We start from the raw sequence: 27,623 nt of genomic DNA, 5'->3' as shown, positions 1-27,623 counted from the left end.
AGACAGATGAAAGAAATGAAAGGGATACACATAAAAAAAGAAGAAATCAAATTGGTACTATTTGCTGATAATATGATTCTATACCTAGAAGACCCTAAAAGTTCCACCAGAAAACTTCTAGAACTAGTAAATGAATTCAGCAAAGTAGCAGGATATAAGATCAACACCCATAAATCAAAAGCATTTCTGTATATCAGTGACAAATCCTCAGAAAGGAAAACTACCCCATTTAAAATAGCCTCAAAAAAATACTTGGGAATCAACTTAACAAAAGAGGTGAAATATCTATAAAATGAAAATTACAGAACTCTAAATAAAGAAGTCAAAAAAGACCTTAGAAGATGGAAAGATCTATGTTGCTCTTGAATAGGCAGAATTAATATTATCAAGATGACCATACTTCCAAAAGCATTATACAGATTTAATGCAATTCCAATCAAAATACCAATGGCATTCTTCATAGAGATAGAAAAAGCAATCATGAAATTCAGCTGGAAAAATAAGAGACCCAGAATAGCTAAAGCAATCCTTAGCAAGAAGAATGAAGCAAGCCAATCCCTAAAAAACAAATGCCAAATGTCTTCTTTGATATAAGGAGAGTAACTAAGAACAGAGTAGGGTCGAAGAGCAGGAGAAGAAGATTAACATTAAACAGGGATGAGAGGTGGGAGGGAAAGGGAGAGAGAAGGGAAAATGCATGGAAATGGAAGGAGACCCTCAGAGTTATACAAAAGTACATACAAGAGGAAGTGAGGGGAAGGGGAAAAATAATATAAGGGGGACAAACGAATGTCAGTAGAGGGAGCAGAGAGAGAAGAGGGGAGGGGAGGGGAGGGGAGGGGAGGGGGGATAGTAGAGGATAGGAAAGGCAGCAGAATACAACAGACACTAGTATGGCAATATGTAAATCAATGGATGTGTAACTGATGTGATTCTGCAATCTGTATATGGGGTAAAAATGGGAGCTCATAACCCACTTGAATCAAATTGTGAAATATGATATATCAAGAACTATGTAATGTTTTGAACAGCCAACAATAAAAAATTAAAAAAAAAAAAAAAAGAATGAAGCAGTTTCCACTGTTATTACTAAAAAATAAATAAATAAATAATACAGATGTACCCCATTCATGTTAGGAAAGTAAAAAACTAAAAAGGACAATGGGCTAGAGTATAAATTCCCAAAAACAAAGGTGTTGTTTTATTCCTTTTATTCTTAATTATTAGGTTCAGTATGATGCACAATAAATATTCAAACTATATTTGTTCAATGAATGAACTATAGCAGGGGAGTCTAAAGAAATAGCTATGTCCATTGCTGGGACACAGAGATGTCTGACTGTTTCAAGCAAAATAATTGAATAGGTAATCATTATGGGTCTTTTCAGGAGAAAACTCGTGCTCTCAGAGAAAGAAGTAAGCAAAAATCAAGTTGGAATCCATTTTAAAAATTAATCACAGGAAGAAATAACAGAATATGAGAACAATATGATGGTTGATCATTTTGCCTTCCTAGTATAAAACAAAGATAAAGTTATTTTACCAGAAATTTAATAATTAATCTTTGTAAACCCTGAACTTAATGTTATAGATCTGATTCACAGTGAATGAAAATGCTTTTTAAAACCATCTTATAGTCAAAAGAATGAAGATCAGAGCTAGGGATAACATGGGGAATCCCTGGGTCATCATCTGACTTTTCATCTAATTTAAAATTAAGCACAGTATATGTTAGTACTTAGATATAACATGAGCTGTGTAATCAAACTGGCCTCACTTAAGTCCAGCTCTATCATGTAAATGGCCACATGATCTTGAATATGTTCTTTATCCTCTCTGATCCCTGGATTTTTCACTGACAAAATATACATATAACAATAGTAACCACAGAGACTTGTTAAGATTAAATAAGGTAATACACATAAAATAAGTGGCACAGGATCTGACTCATTAAAAAATCAATAGTTTTAAATAGGTTATTCCAATATATAATATTTCTTTGAGTTCTTCATATTAATTTACCTTTCTAAACCAAATAGCCTAGTCTAAATTAGATCAATTTATACTCAAGAACTACATTAAAGACACACATTTTTTACACATATACTTACTGGATTATATCATACTCTCCAGGGCCAGGACCAGACACTTTAGGGAACTCTAGTCTTCCTGTAGAGTTGCCAAAATGTATGCCTTTGTATTTCAAAGTTGCATTGGAAACACCCTAAAAAAAAATAAAAGTAAAGATGAGACATAGTTTAAATATGTTCTGAAACAAGGTTCAAATTTTACTTAAGTCTAAATCTAAAGCAAGGGTAGTCTTGGTCAAAAGGGTTCCATTGGTAAATGCTATGTTCTTTGACAGATCCCAAGCTAAGTTGTCACTAAGGTGCCCCATCCCATTCCTGCATCAGCCAGAATTCTCAGAGAAATGCCTCAAACATACATCCCCAACCAATTTGAATAGCTGTGCTCTTGGAAGTAGAGTCAATACTCTAAATAACAGAGGTCAATGAAATTAGCTTCCCATCTTTAATAAAAGGAAGGGAAAGAACTGTATTATTTAGAGAAAGAAAAAGCCTATTGAAAATTACTTTAATTAAACAGAGAAAATGCAAACGTTACCAACTGATATTAGACAATTTCTAACTAACTGGTATTTTAAAATACGTTCATGTAAACTTTTCAAAGAGTAACAAATAGTAAACAATAAGTTAAAATAATAGCTAGTTCATTTTATACTAATGTTTGAGGACAGAATTAGTCTTTTTAATACCAAATAATTTGTAACATGAGAAATCAACCATTATTTTTCCTTTACTTCCACTATAATAAATGCCAAAATTATGCATGAACCATAAAAATTAAAGTAACTGGTTTCTACAGAAACTAAAATAATGAAGTACAATGCAATAATAGTAGCATCTCTTGAAGGAATTTTCTCTTGAACTAATACTTACTTCACTAAGCAACCATAAGAATTTAAAAAAAAAACTCATTTTTAACTAACAGTAAAAGAAACTCTAGTTTATTTTTTTCAATGCATTTGAAAAACTATGTTTATAAAAATACAGCATTAAAACAGGCTTGGATTAGTAAAACAGTATATATTGAATAAAATTAACATAATGTATAGTGTCAAGTATTCTGGTTGATTATTTTAATGCAGTAGAATCAACTTCTGTCAATTATCATTATAAATAATATTAATGAAGTAAATGGCAAATATTAGTGATAAAAAGCATAAATTCAGTTCAAACTCATACCCCTTCACCTCAACCCCACATTTCAAAAGTACATAAAATCAGCACAAATTATCAGGCTTAAAAATAGAAAATATCATAGAGTAGTACTGATTTGTATTTCTCTTATTGCTAGAGATGATGAACATTTTTTCATATATTTGTTCATAATGGCAGCTATTATGAAGACAAACAACAATAAGTGTTGGTGAGGATGTGGGAAAAAAGGTACACTCATACATTGCTGGTGGGACTGCAAATTGGTGCAGCTAATATGGAAGCAGTATGGAGATTCCTTGGAAATCAGGGAATAAAACCAACATTTGACCCAGCTATCCATCTCCTCGAACTATACCCAAAGGGCTTAAAAACAGCATACTACAGGGACACAGCCACATCAGTGCTTATAGCAGCACAATTCACAATAGCTAAACTGTGGAGCCAACCTAGATGCCCTTCAGTGGATGAATGGATAAAAAAAAAATGTGGCATATATACACAATGGAATTTTACTCAGCAATAAAAGAGAATAAAATCATGGCATTTGCAGTTTAATAGATGGCATTGGAGAAGATAATGGTAAGTGAAGATAGCCAATCCAAAAAAAAAAATGCTGAATGTTTTCTCTGATATAAGGAAGCTGACTCATAGTGGGGTAGGGAGGAGGAACATGGGAGGAAAAGATGAATTCTAGATAGGGAAGAGTGGAGGGAGGGAAAGGAAGAAGGCAGGGGATTAGCAAGGATAGTAGAATGTGATGGACATCATTATCCAAAGTACATGTATAAAGACAATAATTGGGTGTCAACCTACTTTATATACAAACAGAGATATAAAAAATTGTGGTATATATGTGTAATAAGAATTGTAATGCAAAAAAACCAAGTACATGTATAAATACATGAATTGGCATGAACATACTTTATACAAAGATATGAAAAACTGTGCTCTATATATGTAATAAAAATTGTAATACATTCTGCTGTCATGTATTTAAAAAAATAAAATAAATTTAAAAATAGAAAATATCATTCACATGAGAGACACTTTAAGGAATTTCTATAAGATGCAGAACAATAGAAACTGGAACCAGAAAAGGAATCTACTACATGTGAAAGGAACCTCAGTGGAACTCTTATTAACATCCCCAGAAAGACAGAAACTGGAGAAAATGATAGACTCCTGGACTGTGAGTAGGTAGCAATTTCTAGTTAGAGAGACACCACTCTAAATGCTATGGGATTCAACAACAAAATACAAACAGAAGCTGGCACAGCTGGATGTTAGAGATAAAGGTAAAGAAACACATAACCAACTTGAATCTAATGTATGAAATATGATATGTCAAGAGCTTTATAATGTTTTGAACAACCAATTAAAAAAAAAAAGATAAAAAAAAAAGAAAGAAACACAGAGTCACCAGCTATGTCCAGGTAGGATTCAGACATACATTGGGATGTTTTGGAACTAAGAGCAAACCAATCAGAAGGTGAATGTGAAAACTAATCCACTGTTAATCATGATGACTTTCACCCAGTGAGAAAATATTTGTGTCAAAAGAGTGGCAACACCAAACACTAAGAATTTTCTGTTGACTGAATTTACCTCCGAACACAGACTGGATTTATGCCTGTATTCTTGCAGTATGCAATTATGCTATGAAGAAAAATCTAAAAGAACTGTTTCATTAAAAGCATTGCTACTTTTAAACCCTTCTATTAGAGTATAAGGAAAGAAGGGTATTATCCTCCTCACTTCACCCCAGCTCATCCTGCAGTTTTAGCTGTGCTAGAGAACACTGATGGAAATGCCCAGCAGAGAGCACCATCTAGCAAGAGACTGAAAAGCCTGATGGAGCTACCGCTGTACTCAGTGCAAACAGACTTACTCAAGAGCATGGCTGGGACAGCCCCTGAGGACTTCTAGAAATACTTGGGAAAGGGAACTGTGTGGAAGGCTTGAGGTCCTCTACATTGGTAAACCCTGATGCTTGACCAATAAACAAACATTATTGTTTGTTGTTATTATTTTATTCATTACTTGTAATCCAATGAAGCATGAAAGATGTGTTATATAAATAAAAAGGATGAATCCTTATTTCTTTTAGAAATATTTCCAGCATTGTACATGGTCTCAGTGTGCTTAGATTATTATCTACAGATTTCTTCTACTGCATTATAACATAAAGAACAGAGAGGTATTTTCCCCTCCTTACTATGGACATTTAGTTTTAACACCATGAGTGATGGATGATTTAGTCCTATAAATCACTACATCAAAGTAAGATATTGTTGTTGTTATTATTATTGTAAGTAGGTATTCTAATTAATACATGATTCTGAAGCTTAACCCCTTCCCTGTCAGATCCTTGAAAGACTATGGCTATGAATAAAAACTTGAATAATTCAAAGAACTATCCCACCAAACTCTGTAAGACATTTATACATACACACACACACACACACACACACATACACACACACACACACAAACCACACAGTTTTGGGAATCCTAATAATAACCATGATGAATGAAATAAGATAGATGAACATCCAAAGGGTCTAGGGTTGGAGACGCAAATGCTGTAACACATAGCTGAATGGCACACAAAAGTGGCAGAGCCTGACATATTTAGCACAGAAGCAGATACTAGTAGACATATACTAACACAAACCAGGGCATCCATTGGAGCAGCTGAAAAGCAGCTTGTTGCTATAAGGTCAGTGCTGCGTTCAGACTATTACATTCAATAGAACTTGAAGACACAGTACCTCACCACACAGCCCTTTCTTTTTGCTAAAACTACACAGGATGTTTTGATGATAGAAAGAAAATTTTTGCCATTTATATTGTACTTTATTTTTACTTAGAAATAAAGCAGAATTTCATTAATTGTTCTACATACCTAATATATTTACTGTAGTCTACAGATTTGTCAAAAAAGTCAGTATTTTAAAAGAGCATTGTGTTAAGTCACCTTTTCTATCTTTTTTTTTTAGCCTAAAACATCAAGTTAAGCCTATTTTCCCCCAGTGCTAAGGATCAAATCAAAGGCTTTCTTCATGCTAAGCAAGTACTCTAACACTGAACTATACCCCCAGGCCCATGGAAACCTTTTATAGTAACTATTTTACCACAGCAATTCAGGACCTTGAGGAGAATTGTGTCAGAGAAGCTTTTTTCAGTTGAATTTACATTATTGAGATTTTATGGGTCAGCAATTGAACAATTATAAAATTAATAGAGTCAAAAGAAAGAACACATATGTACGCATATATGTATATGTGCATAAATGCACACATAAAAACTCAAGACTTTAGCAAAATCCTTTCTTTGTATACAATAAAATTAATCTCATTTAAACCATGTGAGCTGATGACTACTTAACTCACTAACCTCTATAGTACTCAAGTAAATGAAATTTAATTTAAAAACCTCTTAAAAATATAGACAAAACTGCAAAACAAATTGATACACTCAATTCTAAATCACACCCTCTATTATGTCAAGAATTGTTGACTGTGCTCACTTCAAGGTCACTGTCAACTTGGAAAGTCATTAGCAAATAAAATATGACTTAATTGAAGCAAACTCAGCATGGAGCTGCATTATTTTAAATGAATGCTATAATAAAATTTGAAGAAGAATTACTAACTGCCATTCTCATTGACAATTAAGTGAATGAAGAAGGGACTTTGTAACTTTTACCCCCAATCCTTTCATAATTATATATGAAAGTAGGATTTGTGAAAAATTAGAAGTCCCAAAGAGCATCAATTTAAACACTAATGGACTGCTTTTCAGTTAGGCCGTGCACAGGTAGCTCACAGCATGCTATCATTACTAAATGTCAGTATCATAATTCTAACTGCCAACCTTGCTTGTGAAATCCACCCCTGAAAAAATTTACATCTAACAGTTTCCTGGGTTTTTCTGAAAAATGATAAAAACTAAATTTTATCACTTAAAATATTATACAAAACAATGTATCTTTACAAATTAATTTTGCTAAAGTTTTTGTAAAACACTTGATTCTATATTTAAGATTTATCAGATTCCTTCAGTAGATGTGACTCACCAGTTAAAGAAGAACCACAATAAATACTCATCTTTTAGATTATTTTCTTTATTTTCTACTAATAATTTACATCTAGAAACTGAGCCCACATACAGTATTATCTCAAAATGCACATAAAGGGCTCCACAGAATTATCAGAAATGTGAATAAGATTTAACATTACTAAGGTATTACTTATGCAGCAGTCTGTGAAAACCTGTTATTCTACAGAAGAAAATAAAGCTGTTAGCCACTAAGCTCCGACACCCACCCTCTTATTTCTCTCTCAAGTTCAAGATGGGGATTTCACAAAACATCAAAGTTCAATTCCAATTAAACTTTGAGAATCTTCCTGAATATTAAAAACTGCCTTTAATTTGTATGTTAATCTATGTTTTATGTGTTTTTTAAAATTAAATTTGGATTTTTATTCTAGGAAGTATAAGCTAGATTGACACAAAATTACTAAAACAGGTTATCTAATAAATTGGCCCTATTAATATTAATGTTATGTAATAAATTTTCTTCTTCTTTCTGTCTGAATAATTCGTCCAGAAAGAAATCTAGTTTATATATCAAAGTAATGCTTAGTCATATGGGGAAAAAGTTTTATATATCTAAAGAAGCTTGGAGGCATTATTTAGGCCTTCTAATTAATGATACATTATTCCAAATCAAAGAAATCATTTATATAGAAAATATAATTTTAGAGCAAGAACTATATTTTGATATTTAAGTTAAGAGGAATCAGGGAATAGTCCGAGAAGCTTTGTAATGTTTTGAATAACCAATAAAAAAAAAAGAGGAATCAGGGAATTAAGTAATTAAGTTAAAGCCAAATATTTATGGCTATTGTGAAAACTAAATACTAATTTGAGTATATCAGACTACAGTTTTTCTCAAGAATATTTCTGATAAGGCAATTAAGCAAAAAGAGGCTAAATAATTTGACAATGAGACATTAACTATTAGGTAATGGACTCAAGAAACAAACATAGGCAGCCTGCTGCTCATAACTTGTCTTTCACCTTGTAGAGAATATCCTGATATCAGGACCACTGCACTTTTATTGAGTTCACTGTAATTTTTACAAAAATGATCTCTGTTGTTCTCTTAGGCATATCTTAATCAAACATCTAAGATACTTGCCACTGTCTATTGATGAGAACTAATAATTAGTTATTATTAACAGGTGATAGGCTTGTCAAGGCCTGAAAGAACAGGTCTGGCATAAAAGGGGAATGTGAAATATTCTTGAGACTAAAGTCTCATTACCAGAAAGGAGGAGGAACTCTCAGGAGGAAGAAAAAAATTATTATACAATTTATAAGGTCCCTTACTCTATTTTACCAGAAGTAACCAGTTTCTTCAAAAGTTTCATAGTGTAGAAAGTTCACTAGGTCTTAAAATATTCGCCTACTACTTATATTTGAACAAAAAATATATCATTTCTAATTTTTTACATAATAGGAATCAAAGCATTACAAAAGTTAAATAATTTCGTCTTATGTATTTATCTTACCATTCTTTAATTCTTTACTAGCTAATAACTTTTCATTTCAGCTTACACTTTTTAGTATTTCTTGTAAATAAAAAAACTCTTTCCATTTCCACTTATTTGGGAATGTCTTAGTTTTCATTAATTTTCATAGAATAGTTTTAGTTATAATAAAATTCATGATTGACAGTATTTTCCCTCACTTTTTTTTCCTTTTTTTATTTATTATTAGTTGTTCAAAACATTACAAAGCTCTTGACATATCATATTTCATACATTTGATTCAAGCAGATAATGAACTCCCATTTTTACCCCGTATACATATTGCAGATTCACATCGGTTCCACATCCACTTTTTTACATACTGCCATACTAGTGTCTGTTGTATTCTGCTGCCCTTCCTATCCTCTACTATCCCCCCTCCCCTCCCCTCCCATCTTCTCTCTCTACCCCATCTACTGTAATTCATTTCTCTCTCTTGTTATATCATCCCACATGTTGTAGTCTGGATATGAGGTATCCCCAAAAGCTCCTGTGTTAATGCAAGAATGTTCAGCACAAATGATTAGATTATGAGAGCTATAACCTAATCAGTGGATTAAACCATTTGGTTGGTTAAACACTTGAAAGGACTACTTTACTGTGTGGTAACTGCATGCAGGTGGGGCCTGCCTGAAGGAGGTGGGTCAATGAGGATCAATAATCCCTTGAGGATTATTTCTTATCCCCAGCTCCTCCTTTTCTCTGCCTCCTGGCTACCATGGGGTGAGTAGTTTTCCTCCAGCATTTCTCTTCTGCCAGGATGTTCTGCACCACCTCAAGCCCAGCATAATGGAGATGGCTGACCATGGATTGAACCTCTGAAACAGAGAACTCAAAATAAAATTTTTCACCTCTAAGTTGTTCTTTGTCAAGTATTTTATTCACAGTCACAAAAAGATAACACACTACAGCCATCAGTAGCTCCCAATGTTAATCACTAATCACATCTCTTTGTATTTATCCTAGTAGGAGTTTGTTGAGTTTCTTGTATGAGTAGATTAATGTTTTTCATCATATTGGAAATGCTTTCAAGCATTATTTTTTCAATATTCTTTATTCCCTTTCCTCTCTTTCTCCTCTCCTTAGAATTCCCATTATGCCTATGTTGATATGTTCGACGTCAACCACAGGTCTCTAAAACTATGTATATTCTTCTTCATCCTATTTTCTGTCTGTTCATCAAATTGCATAATATCAACTTACTTGTCTTCAAGTTGATTGATTATTTCCTCTACTAGTTCAAATCTGCTGTTGGATTCTTGTATCAAATTTTTCATTTCCATTATGATCTTTTCAATTCTAAAATTTCTACTTGTTTTCTTTCTCTATAATGTCAATCTCTTCTTTAATGATACTATTTGGTATATACTGTTTTTACACTTTCATTTAGTTCTTTAGACATAGTTTCTTTTAGTTCTTTGAACATATTTTAAATAGTTGATTTAAACACTTGGTTTAGTAAGTCCAACGTCCTGGCCTCCTCAATAACAGTTTCTCTTACGGTATATAAGCCATATTTTAAATCTCAGTGTTTCATAAATTTTTGTTGAAAACAGTCCTGTTTTATAATATAATGTGTCAACTATGAAAATCAGAAATCCATCCTTCCTCAGAATTTGTTGTTTGTTTTAATGTTTTGCCTGTACTCCTTCTCTAAATTCTGTATTCTCTGCCACGTGTACCCATTGATGTCATTTTTTGTTGCATCATCTGTTTTTCATATATTACATAAATTATAATAAAAATATTTTAAGAAAAAAGCTGTTAACAATTTGAAGGATATCATACCCCAAAACTTATCTGTTTATTTTTATGTGGTGCTGAGGATCAAACCCAGTGCCTTACACATGCTAGGCAAGCACTCTGCCACAGTGAGATTATGTTAGTCTCTTTGTTAGTAAAATACAGCCATGTGACTGAGCTTTAGCCTTGCTTACAGAAACCTCTCACTCGTAATCCTTCATACACTTCTGCTAGCTGAATGTAGATTCCCATATGCATGATAAAAAGACATTCAACTGTATGAAGCCACTGAAATTTGAAGTCTATTTCTACTGCAATTAGTGTTACATGAATTGAAACATATACAATTGTAAACTAATTTCCAAACTTTCATTCTGAAATGCATTATACTTACAAATTGAGGTTTGTAGTATGCTGGCCCAAGTGTGGGGTCACTAGCAGGTGGAAAACGTTTTATAATACTTCCATCCTCATTAATATTATAACCATATGACTGTCCACAAGAAGGAATTGAAGGAACATCAATACTTTTGTTAATTGTAGGTGCTCTTGAAATTTTCTTTAAGGAAAACATTTTATGATTTTTCATTCCAAGGCAAGCACAAAGGGAATAAAAAAAATATTAAATTTCTAAAAAGGCAACTATTAAATATTAACCTAATAAATAAATAAAGCCAAAAATGTTTGCTTAATAAAAGTAACTTAAAGGAGTGAATTCAAGTCTCCATTATAAACAATGAGAATATATACTATTATTATTGAAGCTATCATAAGAGGATTCTCTCTCATTTGCAACTTGCTTAGTAAAGCAAAAATTATTAATTCAAAAAGAAAAAAAATGCCACACAAACACTATTATAGTACCTACCATAGAAAAACAAACTTTTTATTTTTCAATATTTCCTGACTTCATTCCTTGAAACTCCTGATTTATCTCCATATTACTGTTGTTTTGTATAAATACACTAATTATGAAGGCTACATAGCAGGAAAATGTCTACAATATAATATTGCATGGAAATAGAAACAAAAAAAAGTGATTTTAATGATACTTTGACATTAATTACCAAGTTGTACTTTCAAATGGTGTTTTGGGCATGTCAAGGCTTTCCAAAATACAGCCCTTATCTCCTTCCTCATCCCATCCTCCTGCTGCTTTCCCTTAAATCCTGTACTACAAATATTCCAAAGAACTCTGTACTGTTCTGAACATATCATGCTACTAAACACCTCAATATCTTCATTCATGTGGATTTATCAATCTTAATGTTTTTAACTACTTAGTGAATCACGCTTTTTTCTTTTTCCTTTTTTTTTTACTGGTTCTTTTTAGTTATAGACAGTAGAATCCATTTGATAAAATTATAAATGCACGCAATATATCTTATTCTAATTAGGGCCCTATTCCTGTAGATGCACACAATGGTAAGATTGATTGTGGTATATTCATATATGTACATAGGAAAATTATGTCAGATTCTTTTCATTGAATATTTTATTCCTATCCCCCCTCTCTTCCATTCATTCCCCTTGGTCTAATCTAATGAACTTCTATTCTTCCCCTTTGGTTTAGTTGCACTATCAGAGAAAATATTTGCTATTTATTTATTTATTTGTTTGTTTGTTTTGGATTAGCTTATTTCACTTAGCACAGTAGTTTCCAAATATCCTTCCATTTACCAAAAAAATGTCATAAAATTTCCTTCTTTTATTTATTTATTTTAACACCAGGGATTGAACTCAGGAACACTTAACCACTGAGCCACATCCCCAGCCATTTTTACATTTTATTTAAAGAGGGTCTTGGTAAGTTGCTTAGGGACTAAGTTGCTGAGGCTGGCTTTAAACTCACAATCCTCCTGCCTCAGTGTCCTAAGCCACTGAGATTAAAAGAGTGCACCACTGCACGAGCTCATTCTTCTTTATGAAATAGTAATATTCATTGTGTATATATACCACAATTTCTTTATCCATTCATCTGTTGATGGGCATCTAGGTTGGTTCCATATATTACCTATTGTGAACTGTGCTGCTATAAACACTGATATGGCTCTGTCACTGTAGTATGCACATTTTAACTCCTTTGGATATACACCAAGTAATGGGATAACTGGGTGAAATGGTGGTTTCATTCCTAGTTTTTTGGTTTTTGGGTTTTGTTTTTTTTTTTTTTTTTGAGAAATCTCCATATTGTTTTCCAGAGTTGCACCAATTTGCAGCCCCACCAGCAATTTTCCCTACATCCTCACCAACATATATTGTAACTTGTATTCTTGATAATTGCCATTCTGGTTGGAGTGAGATGAAATCTCAGTGTAGTTTTAATTTACATTTCTCTAACTGCTAGAGATGTTTAACTTTTTTATATATTTGTTGACCATTCATATGTCTTCTTTTGAGAAGTGTCTGTTTAGTTCCTTTGCTCATTTATTGTTTTATTTATTTTTGGTGTTAAGTTTTTTGAGTTCTTTATATATCCTGGATATTAATGCTCTATCTGTGGTGCAAGTAGCAAAGATTTTCCCCCATTCTGTAGGCTCTCTCTTCCTGCTCTTGTATCCTTTGCTAGAAAGAAGCTTTTTAGTTTGATGCCATTCCAATTACTGATTTTTTTTATTTTACTTCTCATGCTTTAGGAATCCAATTAGGAAGTCAGTTCCTAAGCCAACATATTGGAGTGTTGGGTCTATATAATCTGTAGGTGCAGGGTTTCTGATCTAATACCAAAGTCTTTGATACACTTTGAGTTTTGTGCAGAGTAAGAAATAGGGATTAAATTTCATTCTACTACATATGGAATCTCAGTTTTCCCAGCACCATTTATTGAAGAGGCTATCTTTTATCCAGTGTATGTTTTTGGCACTTTTGTCTAGTATGAGATAACTGTATTTTTGTGGCTGTTCTATTGCATTGGTCTTCATGCCTGTTTTGGTGCAAATACTATAGCTCTGTAGCATAACTTAAGGTTAGTATTGTGATGCCTCTTGCTTCATTTTTTGCCTATTTTGGGCCTCTTATTTTTTCCAAATAAATTTTATGACTGCTTTTTCTATTTCTATAAAGAATGTCATTGGAATTTTAATAGGAATTGCATTAAATCTGTATAACACTTTTGTTAGTATGGCCATTTTGACAATATTAACTCAGCCTATCCAAGAACATGGGAGATCTTTCCTTCTTCTAAGGTCTTCTTCAATTTGTTTCTTTAGTGGCCTGTAGTTTTCATTGTAGTGGTCTTTTACCTCGTTTGTTAAATCGATTCCCAGATTCCCAAGTTTCGTTTTGTTTTGTTGAGGCTATTGTGAATGGGATAGTTTTCCTAATTTCTCTTTCAGCTGATTCATCATTGGTATATAGGAATGCAATGATTTATGGGTGTTAATTTTGTATCCTAATTTGCTGAATTCATTTATGAGTTCTACAAATTTTATAGTGAAGTTTGTTGTTTTTGGTCTTCTAAATATAGGATCATGTCATTAGCAAACAGATAGTTTGAGCTCTTCTTTTCCTATTTGTATCCCTTTAATTTCTTTCATTTTAATTGCTTTGGCTAGAGTTTCAAGGACTATGTTGAATAGAAGTGGTGAAAGTGGGTATCCCTGTCTTATTCCAGTTTTTAGACGTAATGCTTTCAATTTTTTTCCTTTTAAATGATGTTGGCCTTTGGTTTGTCATATGTAACTTTTACAATATTGAGGTATGTTCTTACCATCCCTAGTTTTTCTTGTGTATTAAACATAAATGGATGCTATATTTTATCAAATGCTTTTTCTGCATCTATTGGGATAACCATGTAATTTTTGTCTTCAAATCTATTTGTGTGGTGAATTACATTTATTGATTTCCATATGTTGAACCAAACTTGCATTCCTGTGATAAAACCCACTTGATCATGGTGCACTATCTTTTTAATGTGTTTTGGTATGTGGTTTGCTAACATTTTATTAAGAATTTTTATATCTATGTTTATCAAGAATATTGGTCTAAAGTTTTCTTTGCTTGATGTATCTTTGTCTGGTGTTGGTACCAGGGTAATACTAGCTTCATAGAATGAGTTTGGAATGGTTCCCTCCTTTTCTATTTCATGGAATAATTTGAAGAAGAATGGTATTAGTAGTGTTAGTTCTTCTCTATAGGTCTGGTAGAACTTGGCTGAGAATTCATCTGATCCTGGGCTTTTCTTTGTTGGAAGGCTTTTGATGTCATCTTCAATTTAATTACTGAAAATTCATCTGTTTAAATTTTCTACATCATCCTGGTTCAATTTGGGCAGGTCTTATGTCCATTAGTGAATCATTCTTTAAAGTCAGTTTCAATTCTTTTCCTATTCCCTCCCTTCTCTAAATTCCTATGACATTTACTGACATGATCATTCATTTAGCCTTGAATTAGAAGCTACCCATCTAAACCTGAAGGTTTTTTAATTCAGAAATGATGTTCTTAATTTCTCTGTATTATTAACAGTACTTTGAACACAGTCTCCTTTATATACAGGTAAATACTTTCTATATAAATACTCTATATATAGTTAAACAGATGGTATTTAATATTACCTTACTAATTCAACAAAGACATTGGAAATGATTACAGATTTATCAAGAGCAAAAATGAAGTCAGATGATAAAACTCTTAAAAACTGAACTTTATAAACATCATTGAACATTAAATTATAAACTATAATATGGATATGAGCAAATTTACTAATTTTTATAATGTCTTTTTTGTTTTTGTTACAGGGGATTTGACTCAGAGGCACTCGACCACTGAGCCACATCCCCAGCCGTATTTTATATTTTACAGACAGGGTCTCACTGAGTTTCTTAGTGCCTTGATTTTGCTGAGGCTATCTTTGAACTCAGGATCCTCCTGTCTCAGCCTCCTAAGCTACTGGGATATAAGCGTGAATTACTGCACCTGGTTATAGTATGTCATTTTAAGTGTACTTAACATCACTTAAACCTTTTCTATTTCATTTTAAATAAAAGAAATGCCATTAGAAGCATAATATAAAACAGCAACATACTGATTGAAGACTCACTTTAGTTTCTAGTCCTTTTCTGTTCAGGATCTTTAACGTTCTAGGATAAGACTGATCATAGCTTGCAGGTCCCGGATTGTCTGAAATAAACTTCTTAAAACGTTTCTCTCGGTTTTGTAGACTACGGCCTCCTTTTATATTATACTAATTTGGAAAGAAAATTATTTATTGAATAATTAAAAGAAATGTTTTACAATTAATTTCTATTTGACAAGTATTAAATATTATAAACACACAGCTTTAAACACAACCTGAAAAAAAGGGGAGAGCCTAGGGATATAGGTCAGAGGTAGAGTGCTTACCTAGCATGTGCAAGGCCCTGAGTTCAATCCCTAGTAGCACCAAAAAAAAAAAGCCCCAAAAAGTTAAGACTTTTGATTAAAAACACAGTTCTAATAAAAGAGGACAATGAGTTGTCAAGTTTTAACTTTGAACTCAAACTAAAATATACTGTACTTAGAGCACTCTAAGACAATACAAGAAAATGCAGTTTAAAAACAGAAATCAAAGAGGAATTTCCAAAGTTGTGAAGAAGGAATAGAATATATGCTTTCCAGGCTATTGGAAACGTTTTTCTGAAATGAGCTTTTTAAATGTTGGCATTCATATTGCAGTGAAAAGGCAAACCTTTCAAGTTTGCTTAGGATCAGTTATTTTCATAAATAACATATTGATAATTTTCAGCAAGATTTATGTCACTTATTGGCAAAGTTTTATTTTATGCTTACATTAGTTTTAAACATTGTTTAATGCATAGAACACTCTGGAGGAATCTTACATAGCTCATTATGGAACATATGTGCATTCTCCAGAATTAGAAAATTATCAACTAATAGCCAGCTAATTCAAATAAAATTTCAAAAGGGTAAAAGTTAATATTCATGATTATGAGGATACTGGAGTTATAGCCACCACTTATGAAAATGAATGGAGACCCTTGAAGATATTCTGATCATAGACTCAAGACTGTAAAAAACAGAAGACAGATGAGACAATGGCATGACTATAGCTTTAGAATATGGCACTAAAACTAACCTCTTCACTCTACTGCCATCCCTCTTCTACGTGACTTGACCGAAAATTGATTTTTGTATCGTACTCCAAAGCTAAAGTCATTGCCATTGTCTCATCTGTCTCTTGTTTCTGTACAATCTCAAGAGCCTGACCAGGATATTGTCAAGGAACCATAATCCACTCAAGACTCTTAATCTCCTAATCTCATGGACCACATAGCATGTAATCATGTTTTGTGTCTTATAGAAGACATGGAACAATGAATACTACCCAATCAGGCAATCAACATCAAATGCATTTATTTTATTTTATTTTAATCATAAAATATAGATTGAAAAGAAAAATAAGATTATTATAAGGATAAAATATGTCAATGATATTTTAGACTACCAGAGGAAAAAATCATGAGCCTTTATTAAACAAGACAATAACAATATAAATGTACCTGAGCTTCTGAAACATTATAGTGCCCTGGACCTGGAACAGCTTTTTCAGTGTCAGAAGCAATAGTAAAAGTACTTTCTCTGGTACTTGAAGAAAGAAATGGTGCACAGCCACCTATTAAAAAAAAATTGCATCACTGGCCGATTCAATAGGATTCCAAAGATTTTGGAGAAAAAAAAAAGAAGCATATAATCATTTAGTACTCTTAACATTAAGACTATATTTTTAGAATTAATGGGTACCACAGAAGTTATTATTATAATATCAGATTTTATTAATATATTAAAATAAGAACCTAAAGGAGTGGACTTACTGAACAATAGAAAAAATGCCTAAAGAAAATAAAATACAAAAGACTTTTGTCTTCTAATCGTATTTGTTTGGCATGAAAGTGGTATTTATATTTAACTGATAAAACATTTTTACCCTCAGAAGACCATTGCTTTACTATTTGAAATAGAATATATTATTTATATAAAATAGCATATATAAACATATATACAGCATATATAAACTTATATATTCATAAACATATATAAACAGCCTATACAAAGAGAATTTCAAGTAGATGTACAGCAGAATTTCAACACATGCACTGATATTGTCTCCTTGCCTTAGCACCTAGTTGGTACTCAGTAAATAATTCTTGATTCCCGGACTTTAAACAAAGATTTACAAACCCACGATGCAAACTTCATTGGAACAAAGAATCATAAAATCAGACAAATTTGTGTAGTCTACTGAAAAACTAATTTATAAAAAATTTATAAACTATATAGAGAACTAATATCACTTAATTAATATGTACATTGAAACAGATGGGAAAGAATAGAACAGCTATATTTAACAGTGAGCACTCATAACTTGAACACTAAATCTGGTACCCTAAAGAAAAATGTGTGCTACATTAAAAATTTATCATGATAATTAGTTATATAAAATCTTACTAATCTCAATTAATAGTAGATGATACCTTATTTTAAACATTTTTGAGGCCCACATGTATTGAGATGCAAATGAATCAAGAATTATTTGTTTATTTTAGGGGATTTTGTTTGCTTTTTTCATTTTTAATTTTAATTTGTTATATATGACAGCAGAATGCATTACAATTCATATTACACATATACAGCACAATTTTTCATATCTCCAGTTGTACACAAACTAGAGTCACACCATTCATACATGTACTTAGGGTAATGATGTCCATCTCATTCCACTGTCTTTCGTACCTCCATGAACCCCCCTCCCATTTTCCCCTCTGCCCTATCTAGAGTTCATCTAATGCTCCCATGCACCTCCACCACCACATTATGAATCAGCAGCCTTAAATCGGAGAAAACATTTGGCATTTGGTTTTTTGGGATGGGCTAATTTCACTTAGCATTATATTCTCCATCTCTATCCATTTACCTGCAAATGCTATTATTTTAGTCTCTTTTAAAGTTGAGTAATATTCCATGTGTATATATACACCACATTTTCTTTACCCATTCATCTATTGAAGGGCATGTAGGTTCGTTCCACAGTTTAGCTATTGTGAATTGTGCTACTATAAACATTGATGTGGCTATGTCCCTGTAGTATGCTATTTAAAGCCCTTTGAATATAGACCGAGGAGTAGGATAGCTAGGTCAAATGGTGGTTTCATTCCCTGTTTTCCAAGGATTCTCCATACTGCTTCCCATATTGGCTACACCATTTTTAATCTCACCAGCACTGTATGAGTGTGCCTTTTTTCCCCACATTCTCACCAACACTTATTGTTGTTTGTATTCTTAATAGCTGCCATTCTGACTGGAGATGAAATCTTAGAGTAGTTTTGATTTGCATTTCTCTAATTGCTAGAGATGTTGAACATTTTTTCATATATTTTATTGATTAATTGTATAACTTCTTCTAAGAAGAGTTCAGTTTCTTAACCCATTTATTGATTGGGTTGTTTGGTTTTTTGGTGTTAAGAATTTTGAGTTCTTTATATATCCTAGAGATTAGTGCTCTGACATGCATGTGGTAAAAATTTGTTCCCAAATTGTAGGGTCTGTATTCACCTCACTGATTGTTTCTTTTGCTAAGAAACTTTTTAGTTTGAATCCATCCCATTTATTGATTCTTGATATTAATTCTGGCACTATAGGAGTATTATTAAGGAAGTAGGAGCCTATTCCAACATGATGGAGATTTGGCCCTACTTTTTCTTCTAGTAGATGCAGAGTCTCCGGTTTAATTGCTAGGTCCTTGATCCACTTTGAGTTGAGTTTTGTGCATGGTGAGAGATAGGGTTTAATTTCATTTTGTTGTGTATGGATTTTCAGTTTTCCCAGCACCACTTGTTGAAGAGGCTATCTTTTCTCCAATGCATGTTTTTGGTGCCTTTGTCTAATATAAGATAACTGTAATGATGTAGGTTATTCTCTGTGTCCTCTATTCTGTACCATTTGTCTACCAGTCTATTTTGGTGCCAATACCATGCTATTTTTGTTACTATTGCTCTATAGTATAGTTTAAGATCTGAAATAGTGATGCTACCTGCTTCACTCTTCCTACTAAGAATTGCTTTAGCTATTCTGGGTCTCTTATTTTCCCAAATAAATTTCATTTCATGACTGCTTTTTCTATTTCTATGAGGAATGTCTTTGGGATTTTGATTGGCATTAAATCTACATAGTACTTTTGGTAGTATGGTCATTTTGACAATATTACTTCTGCCTATCTAAGAACAATGGAGATCTTTCCATCTTCTGAGGTCTTCTTTAATTTCTTTCTTTAGCATTCTGTAGTTTTCATTGTAGAGGTCTTTCACCTCTTTCATTGATTTTTTTTTGAGGCTATTGTAAATGGGGTAGTTTGTTTTCCTCATTTCCCTTTCAGAGGATTTGTCACTGGTATACGGAAATGCTTTTGATTTATTGGTGTTGATTTTGTATTCTGCTAATTTGCTTAATTCATTTACCAGTTCTAGAAGTTTTCTGGTGGAATTTTTTGGGTCTTCTAGGTATAGAATCATACTATTGGCATAAAAGATCATATTGTTACAGTATAAAAGATGAAAGAAAAATACAGATGTCTTCTTTTTATCTTTTTTATGTTTTAATTAGTGTAATACAGCTATACATAATAGTGGAAATCATTTTGACATATTTATAAATGCATCTAACATAATTTGCTCCATTTTAATTCCTACTACTTCCCCTAAATCCTCACTTCCTCCTTTTCACTAGTCCCCTTCCTCTACTCTACAGACATCATTCCTTTAAAAAAAATAATAATTTCTTGCAAGCATTAAAAAAATATTAAAATAACTTAAAACAAAGATAAGCATCACAAAACATATTCCCAGAAACTTAAAAAGAAGGGAATTCTTTGTCCACATTGAGGTGATTAGGAAAGTTTCATGAATGATGATAGTGGGTGTTGCCTGGGTCAGTGGTACATGCCTGTAAACCCAGATATTGAGGAGACTGAGGCAGGAAGATCACAAACTAGTATCCAGCCTAAGCAACTCAGTTAGACACTGTCTCAAAACAAAATAAAAATAAAATAAAACAAAATAAAAAGGGCTGGGGATATACCACAATGATAGAGAGGTTGCTTAGCCTGCACAAGGTCTGGGTTTAATCCTCAATATTGAAGGGAAGAGGGGAAAAAAATTCAAGTGTTAATTTAAGGCCAAATGTGTAGCTCAGTAGTACAGCATGTACTAAGGGTATGTAAGGCCTTTAGTTTCAAATCTCAGCACAAGCACACAAGCACACACACATGTACACAAAACCCTCTGGGTGTTGACTGTCCCAAAGCAGCAGAAAAGGAAGAAAATGAAAGAAAGAATAAGAGAGTGGAGGCAAAAAGATACTTAAGTAACAAAGACCACAAGAACAAAAATTATTTAAAGTAAGCCAAGGTTCATTTTGAAAAGGCCACCAATTTCTGGTAGAGCTGAGAACCCCAGCACACTAGTGGAACATTCCAAATCAGGGTAAATAATCAGAGGTCAAGATAGAGATTTCATTCCAATATGCACACATAAATACACACTTATGTACCCACAAACCAAAACAGATTATATAAAGTGAATCATACAAACTATCAGCGTCCAAAAAAATATGACCCATACACAAGAAAAGTTAATAAAATAGATTAAAAATTGAAGGTGGAATTAGAAGACAAAAAAGTTTCTATTATAAATACACTTCATATATTCAACAAGGCAGAGGAAAGAGAAACATGATGAAAAGATATAAAAAGGACTCATCACACTTCTGGAGTGAAACATACACTGGAGATTAACAAAAAATTTTAGGTAGGTTAGCAACATGTTTTTCTCAGCCCTTTAATCACTTTGAATATAAATATTTGAAACTAAAATAATCTGAATTTCACATATGCATATTATTACATATACATTATAGTGTATGTAAAAGTAAATGTACAATCACAATAGTCCAAAGGATGAGATGGAGAAAAGGGAAGTGTATTGTTGAAAAGCTCATGTGCTGTGTGCAAAGAAGTGAAACATTATTTGAAGATGGAATAAGAAACATATATTGTAAACCCTAGGCAACTACTTAAATATAAAGCAAAGTGGACTAATGGGGGAAAAGGCACCTCAAAAATATCTCTAAAAATATGTTTGTGCTGTGTGCACATAAACTGAATGAAATTTTTTCTACAAATAAAACTTGGTTACTATATGTCCATTGATCATTAATTCAATTATGGATGTTTCCTTCCTTTGATTGAAATGGGTGAATTGAAATATATTATCCACTTTAAAACAAATAAAGAAAGAAAAAGGTAGCAAATAAGCCAATAATGGAGTAAGAAGAGAATCACTTGTTTAAAAACTCAATTAATACAACAAAGGTAGAAAAAGAACAAATGAAATAAATAAGAAAACAAATAGCAAAAGAGTTAATGTAAACCCAGTGATATTGATAATGAAATTAAAGGTAAAAGTTCTATAAACACTTAAATTGAGAGGCAGAGATTATCACATAGGATAACCAAGACCTAATATTATCTGCTAGATAATGTTAATTAAGAAACCCTTTCAAAACATAAAGACACAGAGTTTCTTAAAATATAAAAGGATGAAAGCCAGGTGTGGTGGCACACACCTGTGATCTCAGCTATTCAAGAGGCTAAAGCAGAAGAATATCAAATTCAAGGCCAGCCTGTCTAAGCAAGCTCTCATCTCAAAATAAAATTTAGACATGGGGAGTAGGATGTAGCTTGGTGGTAGAGCACTTACCTAGCATGTACAAGGCCCTATGCTCAATAACCAGTACTTCAAAAATAAAATTAAAATTAAATAATAAAATGATGGGAAAGATGCATCATGCATCCAACACTCAATGAAAGCTAGAGTGACTATATTAAAACTCAACAAAGCAGATTTTAGAACAAGGAGTATCAGGAAAAAGAAAAATGATTCATAATAATAAAAGGGTTTAATAATTCGTAAAGAAAAGCAAGGAAGCAATACTATAAAAATCAAGATAGTGCTTACCTGAAGTGCTTATCTGTGGAATAGTGCTTACCTGCAGGTAAAAGGATTATGACTAAAAAGGAAAGTTTGACAATGTTCCATTTCTTGAATTGACCTTTCACCAAAAAAAGTCTATATTTATATCTTGTGCAAATTTCTATACAAACATTATTACACCTCACAAAGGTGTATTTTTAAGGTCATACATTCATTATTGTAGTATAAGATAAACAAATATGAAAACTAAGAAAGCTAAATTCAAGGCTAGTTCTGAGGCAGTTGTCATCAGAACATGGCAGAGCACCTAACTGAATCTACCCAATAATTGTAAAAATAATGGGAAAGTACTAAAATTCATTTAAAACTGTTAAAAGCAAGCACACAACCTCATGTATCCAATATATTATGTCAATGACAAAATAAATATACTCTATATACATAAGTGGGAAACAAAGAATCAATAAAGCCAACATTCATAACACCCTCATTCAAGTATTACAAAATTAATTACATAGACTTCTGTCAATAAACTGAAAGTACATATGAAATACTGAGCACAAGTAAAAATAAAAGAATACTGAAATGTTTACAATGATAATAATAGGAATTAGCCAGGTGAAGAAGACAGAGTATACTGAGAATATGTATTAACAGGTACAAAAACAGAAACATGAGCATGCATGAACTTATGAAAATTGCAAAGTTGGAACTTCTGAAATGTAATTCAAGTATAGGAGGAATTATGGATGCCTGGAAATATAAGGTTAAGTGGGAGACCAAGTTAGGAATAAGAACATGAAGAACATTATTTATCATATTAAAGAATTTATATTTTTAAACTTGGTGTTTCAAAAGTTGTTTTCTTTTTAACAAATAAATAAGTATATCATAGAAAGATCACTCTAGCCACAACAAGAAGATGGACTGGAGACTGAAATAAAAGAAAATACATATTTTATTGGTTTGGTTCAAAATAAAATAATGAGGACTTGAACTAAGAGTCAGTTAAATGGAAAGAGGGAACCAATTTCAGAAAGACTGTGAAAATAGAATGGATAGGTCTTAATGATCAACAGGAATGATTAGGCAGAGGAGGCTGGAATGGTTCCAAAGCTTGAAGTGTACAACAGATGAATAGATAGGGAACTTTTGTAAAGGGGCCACTATTGGTGGGGAAAATAATGAGTTCAAACACTTGGAATTTCAGGTGCCAGAGACCATCCAGATTGATATGTCCAAAAAAGTAACTAACAATGCTAAAGGCCTTAATATCAAAAGAAAGCTCATCTTGGAGATCTAAATCTCAATTTTCACCTGAATGATCAGAATCATTCAGCAGTTGAGTTTCTAGAAGCAGTTGAGTTTCTAGATATGAGAAAAGCAACAAGCAAAAGATGGAATGCGCAGTATATAAATATTTTAAAGGTATTTAGAAAAAATAAAATCTTTAAAGAAGACCGTGAAGGATTGGTACAAGAGTGGGAAAAATGATTTCCTGATTCACTATTTAACCATGTGTTAGATACTTTTCCAAAACAATAAGGGAAGCTACACAATGCAACAAAGGATTGATGTTTGACTTACATTTACCTAGCCAACAGCATAGCTCATATGTCAACTTATCCTTATGAGTGTCTTGGAGCTTCTATTAAACTCTTTGAAATCAGGGTTAGTACTCTGAACACTTTTAGATTCTCCAAGTAGTAGGCATTTAGTTTATTGTGGGCCTGTTGGCTCCTTTCACATGATTTTTATATTTTCTAGGCTAGTCACCAGTAGTTTTGCCTATAGTCAGTTACACTTCTTAACTTCAGATTATGTTTAAAATTAAGAGTGTGGTATTCTGTAAATATGGGAATCCATGTGGCCACCTTCCCTACCTAATTCAGGGAATATGTCTGTATTTTTCATGCCAGCAGTGCTAAATGTTGTAGTTTAGTTGACAGAGCTATTTCCAAGTGATTGATGGAAGCAGTACTCAATCTTCAGTCAGGTGATTTCATTTGCCTGATAATAATATCTTTTTATGGGAATTATTCTAACCTCTTTTAGTATATTCTTTCAAAAACTATTCTGGGACATGATCTTAAAATTAAGATGTATGGGATAGTTAAAAGAGTGCATGACTTGAAATAAAAAAAAAATCTCAATTTGAATCTTACCAGCTGTAACTTTGAATAAGATGATAATTTTCTATACTTAATCTTACTTATTAATACAAAGGACAAATCCTTCCCAGAAATGTGAAGGAAAAAAGTGAACAGTAGTAACTTATCTTGGGCAGTTGCAGCAGTATAGAATGGCTCACCTCAGTCTTGCAATAAGAGCCAACTCCAGAAATTAAGGAAGAAATAAAGTGAGACTTCATTACCACACTGGAGGCAAAGGACTTTGATAATGTTGTGGAGAAAACTGTTAGGAAAACAGACTATATTTTTCTCCTAGATGTGGATGATAAAACTGGGAATTCTGAGTCAAAAAAGAAACTATGCTCAGATACCACCCAGGTTGAAGGTACTCCATCTTCTAAAATGACTGTGCTAGCCAATGGTGACCATAAAATAAAAGGGAATAACAGAGAGGTCTCCACTGAATGCTGAAGATGTTTGGCAAGTCGCTGCAGGTCAAGGTAGACAAACAGGAAGCCATGTATAGAGATGCTACTAAGTTACGAGCAATCCATTTGGGGGCACAGCAAGACCTTGTCTGGGAAGGTGCCCACTGGAGTGTCCACTAAAACTTGTTGGGGTGAGCATTGTTGGGTGTTCTTCGCATAAGAGCAACTTGGAAGCAAGAAAATAGAAAGCACACTGGAACCAGGAGGAAAAGACCCTTCCTCCAGGAACTTCTACTAAGTGGAACCTCCACTAAGTGGAACCTCCTACAACTGGCAAAGGAGAAATGTTTACAGGGTCCAGCATCATTATTACAAGCAAAGTAGTGAACCACAGATTTAAAGCCAAGGGACAGTAAGTTAATTATTGGCACAGTAAAAAAAAAAAAAAAAAAAAAAATGTGGGGCAGGGAGATCAAGAGAAATGATGCTGTTAAAGATACCTGGGAAGAAGTGTTTCTAGGAAGAAAATGGTCAATTGTATCAATTAGGATCACAAAGTATCATAGCTGTGAGCACTTGGGGCAGTTGTTAGTCACCAGTAGGTTGTTGGGGAGTAAATGTTTCTAATACTTCAACTGCATTAAAATATATGCATAACAAACTTCCAAAATACTGAAATTGGGTACTAAAAAGCAGAAAATTTCAAGATTTAAAATATCGACAGCTGACAAGTTTTACTGCACCCAAAGAAACCTAAACCAACCCAAAGCTGATCAACTCATGTTAACAGAAAAAATGATTCTGACATCTGTTAAAGAATACAGATGTAGTGAATTTATAGGGGAAAATGTGGGTCAACCAAGGAAAAAATTATTTGGATGGTATTAGGCTCCCCAAAATCATCAGAATAGAAAAAGTAGAAAGTAAGTTGGAAATATTTGTTAAAAGTTTGGCCTAAGTCACTAACTGCAAACAAGTAGCTATTTAAATTATCCAGCCCCACTCCACCTCTCAAGAATGTAACTTCTTTACAGAATGCAGGAAAAGACCCTCTTGTGAAACGTGTTTCTAGAGAGGATGGTCAGATAATTTAAAAAAAAAAAATTGATACGACTATCTTTAAGTGATACTGTGAAATAAGAATATAAAAGTTACATCTTTGTAAATAAATATCTGATTAATTGAAGGGAAAGTGTGTAAGGCACACAGGACTACAAAAAATGAAAGACTGAGACTGAGAGAGACAGAGACACAGAGACAGAGTACACAGGATTTGGATTATATGGTCAACAGAGACAGAAAACCAATCTTCTAGATGTAGCATTTTCCCTAGTTACTTTAAGTTTTCTTTCATTTATTAAGTGGCATCATTTCACTTTATTTAACTCCCAAGCACACAGAAGCCGAGCAGGCTGTTAGTTGCTTGACGCTGGAAAACTGGCCTTTCCTATATCTTACCTGTTGCCGGCCGCTTCAAGGTAAGTACCTGGTAGGATCCAGGACCCACATGCTCCTCAGTGCTGCCACCTTCAGCCAATCTGAGCAGACGGGGAGCCTGGTCATACATAACGAGGGTGGACAGGACCGTGGAAGGTGAAAACAAGTTGGCTAAAGGTGTGCGGAGCAAATGGAGGCAAGCACTAATCGGAGGCCCGCGGAAAAATCACTCAAACCTAGAAGCTAGCAAAGGAACTATCTCCAGACCCGCTTATTGGTGTCAGATTTCCCCAAAGTGGATTTCTAGCCCCATGGTCAAGTTGAAGGGAGAGCAACCACAGATTAGACTTCCCACACCATCATGTTAACCAGCTAAGAACTCAAGACACTCCTTCGAGGAGGAACAACTCCTGAGTTTAAACTCTCTACAGGGAGCTTCCGGACTTGGCCTCGCCCACTTCTCTCTGCCCCGGAAGTTTGGGGGCCGACTCTGTGGCGCTACTTTCCCTCGGAGCATGCGCACTGAATGTCCCCTCACGCCCTCCCTCCACCTTCTGCTTCTTTGAGGATGTGGAAATGTAGCTTTGGAGCTTTTCTCGCAATCGTTAGTGCTGTATGTCCCGGGGTTCTCGGTGTACAGAAAAACCCTGGAAAACACATTAGAAAGGAGTTGAGGGCTAGCTTGGCCCTCATCTGTTTCTCCTATAAGTCAGGTTGGCTGAGAAGAGATTCAGCAAAAATTATGATAGAGAAAAGAGTAGCATAGAGCAGAGTCTGGGTTCCCCAAGCTTGCCCTCCACTCTTACCATAGCTAACTCGCATCCACCGAGAAAGATCACCTATGATCTTGACCCTTAGGTAATCCAAACTGCTAAGAGAAACCCATCGGTGGTCGATCGGGGAAGTGAGGTGACAAGAAATCAGGAACCAGAAAAAAAGTTCACCAACTGAACCAAGGCAAGTGCAAGTGACTGAAAGTTGTTTCTACTGTCAAATGCCAGGCAACAGCAACATTGATTTATCTCTGTTTATAAAAGAAAGCGAAGCCATGAGAAAAATCCCA

The 27,623-nt window shown here is 33.5% G+C and overlaps 1 protein-coding gene across 1 annotated transcript in view; it reads right to left on the bottom strand.

Moving 5' to 3' along the window:
* Nucleotides 1-26,690, bottom strand: part of Stpg2 (sperm tail PG-rich repeat containing 2) — a 548,790-nt gene extending 522,100 nt beyond the window's left edge. The window contains exons 1-5 of the mRNA XM_058583945.1: nt 26,582-26,690; nt 17,080-17,192; nt 15,621-15,764; nt 10,977-11,141; nt 2,112-2,224 (exon numbers count right to left, since the gene is read on the bottom strand). Coding sequence (XP_058439928.1) covers nt 2,112-2,224; nt 10,977-11,141; nt 15,621-15,764; nt 17,080-17,192; nt 26,582-26,690 — 644 coding nt within the window. The remainder of the gene's footprint in view (nt 1-2,111; nt 2,225-10,976; nt 11,142-15,620; nt 15,765-17,079; nt 17,193-26,581) is intronic.
* Between the last annotated feature and the right edge of the window lie 933 nt (nt 26,691-27,623).

This window comes from Marmota monax, unplaced genomic scaffold (assembly GCF_021218885.2).
Source record: "Marmota monax isolate L192 unplaced genomic scaffold, Marmota_monax_Labrador192_F-V1.1 WCK01_AAM20220418_F8-fsc00002, whole genome shotgun sequence".
Lineage (NCBI taxonomy): Eukaryota > Metazoa > Chordata > Mammalia > Rodentia > Sciuridae > Marmota > Marmota monax.
Note: the sequence above shows the minus strand (reverse complement) of the source record. Positions and strands in the feature narration are given on the sequence as shown.